The following is a 13,521-nucleotide window of genomic DNA, read 5'->3' as shown; positions in this document are numbered from 1 at the left end:
GTCCAGCGCCAAGGTGATCATTCCAAAGAGCCAGGGAGTGGTTAGGAGGCAAACAAAAGCTGAAGGTGTGAAACTGATTAGTCTTTTCAGTTTGAAGCTGGAAAACGCAGTCATGGTCAGGTGATTTCCCACTTAGCAACCTCTTTACTTAGCCACAAAATTGCCAGCCTCAAATACTATTAAACAAGGAATATTTGTATATACTTCACATATTTTCATAGCTATCTTTTATCATCTTGATGCAAAACCAAAGGAGCGGATATTTTATTTTTAGAAGGATACATTTCCTGAAATGGATGGACTGAGAGTAGCAATACTCATAATCAACATTTTCTGAAAGCAAGTATCTGCAATTATTTCAAAGATTATTTTTGCTTTTTTCAATTATTTGTATTTTACATCCTTCAATATTCAGAAGCCCTAATGGGACAGAACATGATCTTGTACAATTTGGTTCATATTGATTTAAATGGGTTTAAGAACACTTAATTCCGCAGAGTATCTTTTTAAGTACATCACTGGTTAAGAAACAGAGGCACAGTTATATATAGAATAAATCAAATCATCATCTTCTGTCCAATAGTTCCAGTTATCAAAAAGATTTCTATTTTCTACTGCATTTATAAAGATATAAATCTTTGGTTTCCATAAAAATAGTATCAGAAATCAGATCATTTCATGTTCACAGAAAAATAAAAACCACACAAAAGAGGAAGTCAGTGTTCTTTATTCAGATGTCACATAGCAACTAAAGCCTTTTAAGGCAATGTGATGAATCTGCACTTAATACTTCCATCATAGTTCGTAAAGTCGGAAATGATTCTGATACCAATGGAAGACTCTTGTAGGAAGGTGAAATGCTGAAAATGCAAAATTGCCAAGATTAATAGAAGTATAGTTCATATACCTATCTAAAATAAAATTAACAAAATTGCATGGTATTTACATTTTTAAAATACTTGTTTAATATTTAGATATCAGTCTACAGTTCAATGCCTATTCAAGAGACTATTTAAGTTATTAAAATTAATAAGAGTAACAGTGAATTCTAGCCAAAATGTTTTTAATCTAGGAAATCATAAATCTAACTGATTACATTTTTCTATTAATATTTTCATGTATGTGTACATCTGTGTATACTGTATGTGTGCATGGGTGTGGGTATATAGGTGTGGGTGTATGTATATGTGTATTTCACATTACAGTATAACAGAATTCTGTTGTTTATCCCAATAACTTCAGTCAGTCCACATATTCAGTATAAGTATAATCTTTATTGTCATTGTACTTAAATACAACAAAATTGGTTGTATTGAACTACCTTAATTATATTAGATACTATTGTTATATATGATTATTTAAAAATGTCTATATTGTGTTTATCATGACATGCATATACATGCAGAAAGTTAAGCAGGATACTTGTTTTGTCTGATGTGGGCAAAACAAAGTGATGATAATTCTTAGAAAAATCAAACCCCAAAGTGAGTGAAGATTAAATATTTGGTAGAAAATGCAGGGCTTCTTCTTTTCTTTCCATAGAACATACTCATATATATCAATATTAGTACTTTTACCTTTTCAAATTCAACCAGTCTTTTGCTACTTTGCTAAAGGCTTCTGAACTAGATGCAATCATGGCTTCAAAATCCACCAACTGGAAAACATTAAAAAAGAGTTTAAAGGAAGGAACATTTTAAAATAATTTCCAGTTGTACCAGAACCTACCCATACATTCAAAGTTATGCAAAAGGCATAGTCATATGTTTTGGAAGACCAGCAAGAGTAGCACTGGACATTTTTTACCTGTTTATCTCACAGAGGTTGCCATTATAGCAATTGCAATCCAACACTGAAAATCTTAAGCTGCACAACACAATTCAGAGGAAAATATATTTTGAATTTAAATTTAAAATCCACGATTATAAATATTATTTAAATGTCTACTTGTATAACTTCTGTTTAAAAGGTCCATCAGAAAGATTATCATATAACTCAGTGCAATATATTAGAAACACACACTGTAGACAACACCCCAGATAACAAAAAGAAAATACAACTGCATTGCCTTTTGATAGCTTTCAATTCTCTCTTAAGGAAAGAATTTAGGAGGTAGAACATGTTTACACATTCTGTTACTAAAAGCTGTCTGATATAAAAGTACTCCATAAATACAGGGCATGATAGTGAAAAGCTATAAATGTAAATGGATCAGGTTCAAGGCCCAAGGAGAAGCATGCTTCCTTGGAAGTAAATTCCATTTACTACCCTACATGTATTAAACTATGGATTAATTTAATGATTTTGTTACACCGCCTTTCATTTTTCTTAGGACTATTTCTAATACAGTACCAAAGAGGCAACCTTTGCAATATTACACATATCCTCAAGCAGAATTCTGGATCCTTAAGGAGCATTTTGGACACAGGAGTACAAGATATAGAAACAATACATATATGATCAAGAGTTATTCTTATCTAAATTTAACGTAAGTTATACAGAGCATACCTTTCCTTTAGGAATTTTTCCTGACACTTCCTGCCCACTTGCCATCAGTGCTCCCATGATGATTGAATAAGCCACTATACTAAAACAACAGCAATAACAATGTTCTTAGTATATAACATGCAAACCCAGCAAGCTGGCAATGCAGAAAAATAACAGATATCCCAGCATCACACATTTATTCTACAGCTTCTCACAAATAAGAAAAGTAAGAGAAGCAAGAATGGAGAGAAAACAATTGACTAAAAATAAGCTGCTTTCTCCCTGTAAGACTTAACAGATAGAACAAAAGGCAATACAGCCATTTCTCCTACAGTTCATTTTCTAGCTGGCAGACTCTCACTAACAAACTCCATTAATTGGAGATGTCAGAATATGACAGAATAACCATCACTAATTCGAGTCTTAATGAACAGGCAGTGCATAAAAATGGGGAAATAAATTAATTATTTAAGGAATCGATGTGGGGGGGTTCTTTCACAATATTGTTTTCTTCAAATTATTACATTTGCCTCTCACCAGGCTCTGGTTATTATGTACAAGTAAACATATATCCAACTATAAGATTGCAGCCTACATCAAATTTTAATATTTCCAAAATATTAGAAATATATTCTTTTATATTGTTTATTTTTATAACCTAGGGTAGAGAATAAATTGAAATTAAATAAATAAGTAAAATACCAAACTTTTGCACTTATTTGAAAATTGAACGGGCAGAGAATAATATAACACCACAATTATTTATGTTATTAATAAGATAAACTTGCTTTAAATATTGTATAAAAAGATAGTTACTAACCTGGAACCTCTAGAAAGTGGCATTAAGTTACAGAAGTAGTATAAAACAGACAAGATTAAATTGCATATGACATCTGTCTCCTAAATAAAATAAAATAAAATAAAATGTATTTAATTATTTTATTAAATTTATATTCTGCCCACCTTGCTAAAATCAGCAACACAGTTTTCCCCCCCAAAAAAATTAAATGTGATGATGAAAATAGGCTTAGAACCACAAATCACATCTGGGTGACAATCTATGGCCCATTTGCGGTCCATTTTTAAAGATATTTATGGAACGAAGTTGGAGATTGGAAATTTCTGCCCGTTTTGCCTATTACTCTATTCCAATCCCCTTAAAATCAACCACAAAATGTTTTCCCAAAGGACACTTTTGGTCTATTTTTCAGATAGGGATATGGGAAACTTGGCTTGGTTCCTAGAAGCTTTCACTTTCTTTCTTACAATGGAATTCTTGGGGGGGGGGGCAGAAAAAATGGTTTTCTCTCCTTCCTGTGACTGTTTTTACATAACAGTTTCCGTATACTCTCCGAAAAAATGGGAAACTGAACTAAACCCCCACACCCTCAAAGTTTGTCTACTAAATCTACTTAAATATTTCCGGTCTACTAGCTTGTAAAATAAATAATTAAAAAGTCATTACCCTAGGTTCTGCAGACAAAAGATGTGTTTTTCCTTTCATAGTTAAATCTTTATAAAGAGCATCTATTTCTGTATGATAATGTTGTGTTCTTGCTTCTGTTGTCTGTGTCTCAACTGAAAACAAAAGATTACCAATCCTGCAAGATATGTAAGAGAGTGCTTCAAAAAATAGAAAGGACTTCACATTGTTCAAACACACATAAAAATGTCAAGATTACTAAAGCAACAAACAATATTTGACTTTGCTGAATTCTTTTTACTGTCCAAAATATCTTTAAATAATTATCCATGAACCTTGCAACATAAAAGACTAAAGAAAAAGAACAGCAGCAAAGTTTTATGTACTGACATATCCATGATTTGTGATGGGTGTAACCCAGACATGAAAACAGAATATCAGAACTTTTGCATGTCAGGCTATCCCATAATTTATCATCATGTTCATGAGCTTATATACAAAGCTGACATTTTATGTTCTCCTTTAATAAAATTTCAGAAATATGTTAAAAAGTAGCTTCTGTAATTTACTATATAAATTTACTGTACTATATTACTATATAAATTACTATAAAGTTATTAAAAAAAGTAAAAGCAATACAATGAAAGAAAAAAGGAATAACAAAATTAATGAGCAAATAGTAAAGAAGTAAATCTAGCATTTATTTTAAAATGACCTATTTGCTAATTTACTTGTTTATTATAGTTCATATTTCTAAACCACGCATTCCCTAAAGAGGGTTACAAACCAGAAATGTACAGAACAAAACTAAATTCTAATTTATTCTTCTTTCTGGTCATGATAGAAAAGGAAAGAAATGAAGCGGTGGAAATGCATCTATCACATGTTTTGTATAGGATTGTGCACTAATCCTATACAAAAGCCACAGGGTTCAGTCTTATCCCCCCTACTATTTAACATATACATGAAACCGCTGGGCGAGATCATTCGGAGGCACGGGATAAAATACCATCAATACGCGGACGATACTCAATTGTATCTGTCCGCCCCGTGCCAACTCAATGAAGCGGTGGACGTGATGAACCGGGGCCTTGAGGCCGTTAAGAACTGGATGAGTGTTAACAAACTGGTACTCAACCCAGACAACACCGAGTGGCTGTTGTGTTTCCCTCCCAACAATTTGGCTAGTGTTCCATCACTCAGGCTGGGGGGTCAAATTTTACACCCCTCAGATAGGGTTCGCAACTTGGGAGTCCTCCTGGACCCACAGCTGACTTTCGACCACCATTTGTCGGCTGTGACCAGGGGGGCATTTGCCCAGGTTCGCCTGGTCCGCCAGTTGCGACCCTACCTGAACCGGGAGGCCCTCGCAACAGTCGCTCGAGCCCTTGTGATCTCTAGGCTGGAATACTGCAATGTGCTCTACATGGGGCTGCCCTTGAAGTGCATTCGGCGACTGCAGTTAGTCCAGAATGCGGCCGCGCGAGTGATAGTGGGCGCACCGCAGTTCGCACACATAACACCTATCCTCCGCGAGCTGCACTGGCTACCTGTTGATCTCCGGGTGCGCTTCAGGGTATTACTTACCACCTTTAAAGCCCTCCATGGTAGTGGATCTGAGTACTTGAGAGACCGCCTCCTGCCGATTACCTCCCTCCGACCAATTAGATCGCACAAATTGGGCCTCCTCCGAATTCCATCCGCCAGTCAATGCCGACTGGCGACTACGCGGAGGAGAGCCTTCTCAGTAGCAGCTCCGACCCTGTGGAACGACCTCCCTGTCGAGATTCGCACCCTCACCACCGTCCAGACCTTCCGCACAGCCCTTAAGACCTGGCTATCCCGTCAGGCCTGGGGATAAGTCTCTAACTCACCCCTCCCGAGTGTTGAGTGTTGAATGAAAGTTGTGTTTTTACTGTTTATTTTATTCACATATTGTTTATGTTTTTATATTGCACCCCCCCTTTCCCTATGAATGTAAGCCGCCCTGAGTCCCCTCAGGGAAAAGGGCGGCCTATAAATCCCAAATAAATGATTAAAAAAAATGATATAATCTCTGAAGGAGGATTTTCTGTCTTATTTATTTAGCATATGGCATGTCATACATGGAGTAGCAATATATATTAACATTTCACAATACCAAACTCTAGATCATGTAACCATTGAAGAGCAGCATCATTTATATTTAAAAAAATCAAATACTGGACTGATATATACCCTCTGCTTATAGCCGGTCAGTGTCTTATGTAAACTGATTTGCATCAGTATAACTACACTGCTATACACCAATGAACATACACTAGATAATACAAAAAGACTCTATGGGTTCTAATGTACTTATTGAATAGGAAAGTTAAAAACTATAAATAAGATCTAGTCTACACAATTCTGATGCATAAACAAGAAGCTAAATGGACAGTGACCTCCTGACAATGTCAGACTTGCATAAAATGCTAAAAGTACCTGAGTAAAGCAATTAAAATTCAGAAAGTCCAGCTTTGCAGATAAATGATATTTTAGTATCTTTTAAACCTCTCTGAAATCCAGGCTTCAATTGATTGACATGCTAATTAAAATAAAGATCTGTATGTCATAATATAAAAGAAAGACTTACCTGTTTCCTGTTAAAGTAATAGTAAATCCATCATGTTCCTTTCCTGGATTTTTGAGGCTTGGGACTTTGGTGTGGATGGTAAAACCATCTCTTGTTTTACTATTAAGCTGCTTTACAAAAATGCCAAAAGAAATGTTCAAAATAGATTGAAATGTTCTTATACTACATAATGCAAATTACAACAATACCAAAAGGACAGGGTTTATTTCCCTCGCTAGTGCATCATCTCAGTGCCAGAGATGTTCACTTGCTATGCCAGGAGATATTTAAAAGAGTAGAAAGTTTCCTATGTTAGGACTAGACTCATCCTAGACAAGATATAGTTAATGCCTGTAAACTTCTTTTAAAGACACTCTGCAAGGGACTTCTAGCAAGAGAAATTGCTATCTAGCAAGAAGAAATAAAGAGAAAATAAAATAAATGATCCCACTCAGCTTGGCTTTCAACCCCACTTTCTGGTCCTTCCATCACATGGATATATTATGTTGTAAGTTCAAATGGTTGCAGAAAGAGTGGTCATTTAGATATAGATATTATTTATTAATCAAATTTGCTTACAGATCTCCTACTATCAGACTGCTCCCCTGTAATTTGCTTTTGTCAGTGGTTTCTTTCTTCAAAGAAAATAACTGTCTTTTTTTTAAAAAAAACAACCACAATGTATTTGTTAAACAGCTTTGTTTGTAATATACAGTAGTTATCACATTTCTTATTTACTATAAAGCCCAAATTTTTAGATGCATGGACTTCAACTCCCAGAATTCCCTAGCCTGGGAGTTGAAATCCACACATCTGAAAGTTGGGCTCTATAGTAAATGAGAAATATGGTAACTACTGTATACTTTCACATCTGAAAGTGCTGGGATTGAGAAACACTGGTATAAAGCCAAAAAGTAACAGTCAAAGGAAATAACAATAACGTATAAGTTAAAACAAATTTTTGCCCTCCCAGGCCACCAGAAGCATTCTGCAGTGCTCTGCATGGTCTGTTTTCACCAAAACTGGACTCAAAAATGGGCACATTTTTGGCCTGCAAAGTGCTTCTGGGGGAGCCCCCCCTCCAAAAAAAGTGACGGAAGACTTGGGAGTCCCAAAACGGGCCCATTTTTGGTGAAGACGGGCCATGTGGAACACTGCAGATTGCTTCTGGGGGCCTCGGAGGGCAAAAATGCAATGCAGAGGGCTTGGAGTCCAAAAACAGGCCCGTTTTTGGCAAAAATGGGCTGTGTGGAACACTGCAGAGTGCTTCTGGGGGCCAGGGAGGGCGAAAACGTGACACACACACACAGACAAAAAAAATTTTCCCCTCCTGTAAATTTAGGTGTGTCTTATAGTCAATTGCGTCTTATAGTCCGAAAAATACATTATAACATAATGGGCAAGTTTTAAGATTTAATTTCTACAGTTATGTTTGATCTAATTTCTAATATTAATAAAATAGGTTAAAGAGAAAAATACCTTCATAATTGGAAGAAGATCTTCTACCTTATGTACCTGCTCCAATGCTTCACGAACTTCCAATAGTTCCTTGTGGTTATTACCACTAAAATAGATTTTAGCACAATTTCATCATGAGATTCTATTTACATTTATTTAGCATGAAAACAGGATACATCATAAAATATTTCTCAGATTACCTTATTTTTATTACTAAACATTTTTTCACACTTTTAATCCATAGTTTTTGAATTCCTTAATTTTTCTCTCTATTTTCCCATATACTTTCTTTAGCTGGTCTTTTTCTTTTGGCCAACCTAAGAATATTTTCCCCATTTTCTACCCTGTTCTTTTATATCTCTCTTTCCACCCCATTGTTTAAAATTCACTGAATCTTGATATTTGCATACATGCTCTTGCAACTAAGTCTTTGATCTCCAACAGTTGGGATTTTTTTTCATAATATTTATCTCACTTTATTCAGATGATATATATATATATATATATACAGCCAGAATGCATGTATTGATATATACACATACAGGGCATCTAGTCTTGAAATGCTTTATAAATAACAAAAATTGCTATAAAATTGCAAGAAAAAAATGTGTACCTATGATAAACAAGGATCCTGTCTTTGATAAAATGAAGTATCTTGTCAAAATACTCTGTGTATCTCATGTTAATAAACTGGCCCCTGTAGATACAAATATTTTTAAATGGATGTTAAAGATAGATTAAAGAGATCATTCATACATGAATAATTAAAGGACATGCACAATTTTTATACATGACACTGGATTATGAACTGTGCTCTCAAGAGGGTTTTTTTTCCAATACCTACTTGCTATGAAATCTGGAGTATATGAACAATAAAATATTCCGAGCCTTTACAAAACTCACTTTTAATTTATTCTTAATCATCTTTGTATATGAATCAAGGTTGAACAGTAATATGGTAAGAGGAGAAAATTATGAACAATTATTCATAAAATGAATGTAAATTTATTCTCCATTTATATTAAATTTGTAATCTAAATGCAAGTTATACATAATCATTGTATTTAATTCATAAAAGAAGTCTCTTTTGCAATGAGCATTACTCCTAGGTAATATATTTTAATAATGCCGAGTTTGAATTCTAAACTATGAGAATAATATAAAGCTATTTAATCTCAGAAGAATTTTCAAGTTACCTTGAAAGAACCAATCCTAATAAAATCCCTTTGGATGGCAGGTCATTATTTAAGAGTGCAACCAAGATGCTTTACATATGACTGAAAGATTAACCCCCCATCCCACCCCATCAATCCTCAGAAGGCATTTATTTATCTATTTGTTTCCAGAATGGTTAAGCTGTCCCATTCCAGATTATTCTGGACAGTTTTATAAACTACAACATTGTACAAAATAATCACAGCAGTAAAAATAGCAAACATTCAGGGAGAAAAAAATCCTTCTGTTCTGTTTATAACTGACACCGTGAGTAATCTCCCTCCCTCCACTGAAAGGTAGCACCACTCCACTCAGAATCAAAGATGAAAATAATTCAGCATCAGGATAGCTGAACATCATAGCCACTCAGTTGCTACAGTGCTTTCTGAAGCATCATAAAACCAGATTAAACTTTTAAACTATCAAAGATAGAAACCTTTTATGTTACCCTAAAAATAAAATTAGTTTGGACCATCCATAAGCAATATTTCCACAGTCATGGAATGCCAGATAGGGTTTTTTGTACTAGATGGATTACACTTAGAGGATTCAAAAATTGTCTGTTCTTCAAACTCCTGCAAATAAGCAAAGCTGGTGAAAGCAAATACTTCTCAGTATTTCTGGGAAAGCAAAAGGTTTGCCAGCCTATATATATAAACCACAGTCCAAACACCTGTAATTGACCATAGTGTGGCCTGATCTTTTCTGCACTTCTCTGGGGATGCTCCAGCATGGAATCCTGTTTTGTTTTGAAGGAGAGGTGGGGACATATAATGATAAAACTATTCTTAGATGGTGAGGACCTGTTGAGGCATTATTCTATAGAGATACTATTACTATTTTAGGAGCTACTTTCAATACAGGGAGAATTACCACCTCAGCACTTTTGAAAGACATGAGGATTATTGATTTGATTCCAGAATAACATACAGTAGTTACTGTACCTCTTGATCCTCTGGACAAAGGAAGGGACTATATTTCGTTTTACAATATATTAAATATAAAATATAATAAAAGAAAAACATGTAAGGCCAATTTTAAAATCCTAATCTTTATTTTGTGAATTAACCTAATATAGAATAAATGATTCTTTTACAGCATCTGAAGTAAACAAATTTCACTGAAACATCATACCTGATAAGATTGATGTGATTATTAAAACCTCTGCTAAGGCTTTGAGCTGGTATTTGGTCTAACCATAGCACTGGCTGGTCTGGATCAGCTATCCTGCAAAGACAAACTGTGTTACTCCCATTAAAGATTATATCAAGTCACATCCAATTTGACATTTTTATTGCTTCTTTCCAGTTACAATATTGAGCTAGCTTCTAGAATAGGCTGCATGAGATTAAATTAGAGAGCTAAATTATAGTTCAAGCCATTTTAGTGTTAATAAACAGCTGATTGTGACTGCGAACATAAAACAACCTAACTATAAATCATGAATGCAACCCAAATGTCTCATCTAGCTCCTCTCCATTGTCCCTCAATGGTTATGATTTTTTAATGAGAATTTACCTTGACCTCCTCCCACCAATAAATAAAAATATATAAATCAAGCTGTGTGTATGTATAGAACTGGGAACTAAATAAATCCTAAAAATGCCAACATACTCCACAAAGAAAAGCACCAGCTGAGGGAAAATTAAGTTAGTTCAATTGAGTGCATTCACAAGTATAAACTTGTTATACTGCTAAAACAGTATTATCCTATAAGAATAACCTTGCTGGAGCCAACTGTAGTTTATTTTAGTACAAATTAAGTGTTCCGTAGTGGCAACCAGTTACCTCTGGAAAGCTCACAATTATGAAGGTATTATTTCTCTATCTCTATTTTCCTGAGACTGGTTTTCAGAAGTGCACTGCTTCTAGTTCTAGAATAATTTGATAAACCTCTACAATGGCCCTTTTCTAAACTAAAGAACTCTAAACTACGCAATCTTCCCCCAAGAAGATTGAAAATCTCATTGTCCTTTCATTTGTCTCTTTTCTGAATTTTCTTTCCAATTTTTTTTTAAGTATACTAACCAGAACTAATGAAATAGAAACCACACAGAAACTGGGTAAGGTAAATTTCCTCAGTCTACTGTATCTTTACTTTTACAAAACTTAAGACTGCTTAGCTAGAATTCCTGATAGTGATACCAGCAAAATTCACGAGTGTCAATTTAATATATTTGAAGACTGTAGAAACTGTTTGGAGGGGCACTTTGCAAAACATCTCTATATTTCTTAAACGTTTGGCGAGGCCCATTTCTGGTTTTCTAACAATGTCTGTGCATTACACTGAAGATGCTTCCCTTGTAACTGCCACTCCATTTCACCACAGCACCTTTCCAAATAGTTTGCACAGTCCTAATCAATGTTCTCCTTTATTACCGTCTCCATTTCACAGCAATGTCGAACATATCTCTCCATTGCATCAGCTTGGTTTTTCCATTCATCCGCACCTTTGAGTTTACCCAAGTTCGCTGTACAGCTTGCATTACTTCTAGCACCGCTAGCCCCATTGCTGAAGAACAAACAAAGTAGGCATAAGTTCAGCCCACTCACATTTATTCTCTTCATATATTGAATTGCACCATTTTTTGAATCTCAGGCCTGCTGTGTTCAGTGAGGTTAACATCCAGCTCAAATTGTAATTTAAGAGAAACAATGAAATAAATGATAGCTGGTGTTGGATATCACTGGGCATAGCTTCCTCGATAGATTTGATACATAGAAATGACAGCTTGTAAATACTTGAATATTTTTGCATAATCTCTGAATGAACTGCTCTACAAGTTGGAGGAAAGTATGTTTTATAATTCTATATTTTAAAATAGACAACTGTGATAGCAAGAGAAATGATGTTCAGATTATATTTTCCTAGCTTACCTCTATGCATTCTCTTGTTTGGGAGAAATCCAACAGTCTCATATTGCATTAATGAACCCAAATGATTAGCTACACATATCATCTCTTGCACTGAGGACTTATAGTTTTCAAATTTGTGAAGCTGCACATCTCTAAAATTATAACAGAGTTTATATGAAATATCAAGAGGGTTTGTATGAAGTCATAAACAGATAGTAAATATTAGGAATTAACCATATTAGAAACAAGGTGCAAGACCACTGACTGTCACCAAAGTAGAAGGTTTTTTTGGCAATGTTCTTTTTTATGAATATAGAACGTCGTCATCTACACTAAACAATCATTTTTTCCGCAGTCGTCTGAACTTACCACAAGTGGTATTTGAAACTAGTCTTCATACTTATGATGGTTGCAGAGACCCCCTGGTCATGAAATCATGATCTGGGCATTCAGTGACTGGCCCACCATTATGATGTAGCAGGGTCCCACAGTCACATGACTGCCACTTGGAACCTTCACTGCTGGCTTTTGACAAGCAAAGTCAACAGGAAAACCAGCAGGAGGTAGCAAATGGCAAGCACATGATGTTGCACTTAATGACATCAGAAGATTTGCTTAACAACAGCAACTGGAACTGCTAGAACTGCTGTGGCTAAGCAATGTGGTCATATGACATTGTGCTTTATGATCCTATCATCATTTATTAATGGAAATTCCAGTCCCAATGCCAGTCATTAAGTGAGGATTGCCTGTATATTAATAATTGTCTAGCTAGACAGTTCAGTACTGTTATCTGAGATTGTTTCTTTACTAACAGGATCTTGCTTAGTCCTGCAGACTAAAGGAGTTTCAACAGCAACACATTCTTCAAACAAGCATGCAAAGCTCTCAATTTTCAAGTGCCATGTTGCTGCTAATGGATAAGAAGCTGCTTGAAAAACTATTTCACAAGCTCCGAATGAAAGAAGATCAGCTTGTTTTCTGTGACAGTTTCATCAACAAGTTATAAACAAAAGTGTGTGTGTTCAACCTGTGAGCATAAGGCAAGATGCTGAAAGAAGTCTCTAAGCACCCTAGAATTACATTATGTAATCTTATGGATAAACCTTGCCATTACTGATGTCAAGGAACCTAAGTCTACCATTAGAAAGAAGTTGCATAAATTAGATCTATATGGGAGGTGTGCCAAGAAGAAATCTTTGCTGCCCAGAAAGAACACCAAGGCAAGACTGAAGTTTGTTCATGAACACTGATGTAAAGATCAGGACTTCCGGAATAATGCACTGTGGACAGAAAGGCAAAGTTATTTAGCCACAGTATAAAAAACATGTTTGGTGAAAACAAAAGATAGCATTTTACCAGAAATATTACTAACTATAAAGCATGGTGGTGGAAATGTTATAGTTTGGAGCACCAAACTATATACCAAGGAACGCCTGGGAAGGGGGGGGAGAAATGGTTGATTCTCAAATGGTCAAAATTAACCTAA

The 13,521-nt window shown here is 35.2% G+C and overlaps 1 protein-coding gene across 3 annotated transcripts in view; it reads right to left on the bottom strand.

Annotated features, from left to right (window-relative positions):
- Window positions 1–709: 709 nt before the first annotated feature.
- The window catches only part of TTC13 (tetratricopeptide repeat domain 13), a 34,852-nt gene continuing 22,040 nt past the window's right edge, over window positions 710–13,521 (bottom strand). The window contains exons 13-23 of one of the 3 annotated variants that reach the window (XM_032216172.1): window positions 12,054–12,184; window positions 11,556–11,688; window positions 10,311–10,403; window positions 8,575–8,658; window positions 7,983–8,067; window positions 6,525–6,634; window positions 3,953–4,088; window positions 3,308–3,387; window positions 2,509–2,587; window positions 1,578–1,657; window positions 710–860 (exon numbers count right to left, since the gene is read on the bottom strand). In XM_032216172.1, coding sequence (XP_032072063.1) covers window positions 749–860; window positions 1,578–1,657; window positions 2,509–2,587; window positions 3,308–3,387; window positions 3,953–4,088; window positions 6,525–6,634; window positions 7,983–8,067; window positions 8,575–8,658; window positions 10,311–10,403; window positions 11,556–11,688; window positions 12,054–12,184 — 1,123 coding nt within the window. In that variant the 3' untranslated portion in view covers window positions 710–748. Of the gene's footprint in view, window positions 861–1,577; window positions 1,658–2,508; window positions 2,588–3,307; window positions 3,388–3,952; window positions 4,089–6,524; window positions 6,635–7,982; window positions 8,068–8,574; window positions 8,659–10,310; window positions 10,404–11,555; window positions 11,689–12,053; window positions 12,185–13,521 lie in introns of those variants that run through there. The other 2 variants (XM_032216173.1, XM_032216174.1) reach the window with 2 other exon arrangements.

This window comes from Thamnophis elegans, chromosome 4, assembly GCF_009769535.1.
Source record: "Thamnophis elegans isolate rThaEle1 chromosome 4, rThaEle1.pri, whole genome shotgun sequence".
Classification (NCBI taxonomy): domain Eukaryota; kingdom Metazoa; phylum Chordata; class Lepidosauria; order Squamata; family Colubridae; genus Thamnophis; species Thamnophis elegans.
Note: the sequence above shows the minus strand (reverse complement) of the source record. Positions and strands in the feature narration are given on the sequence as shown.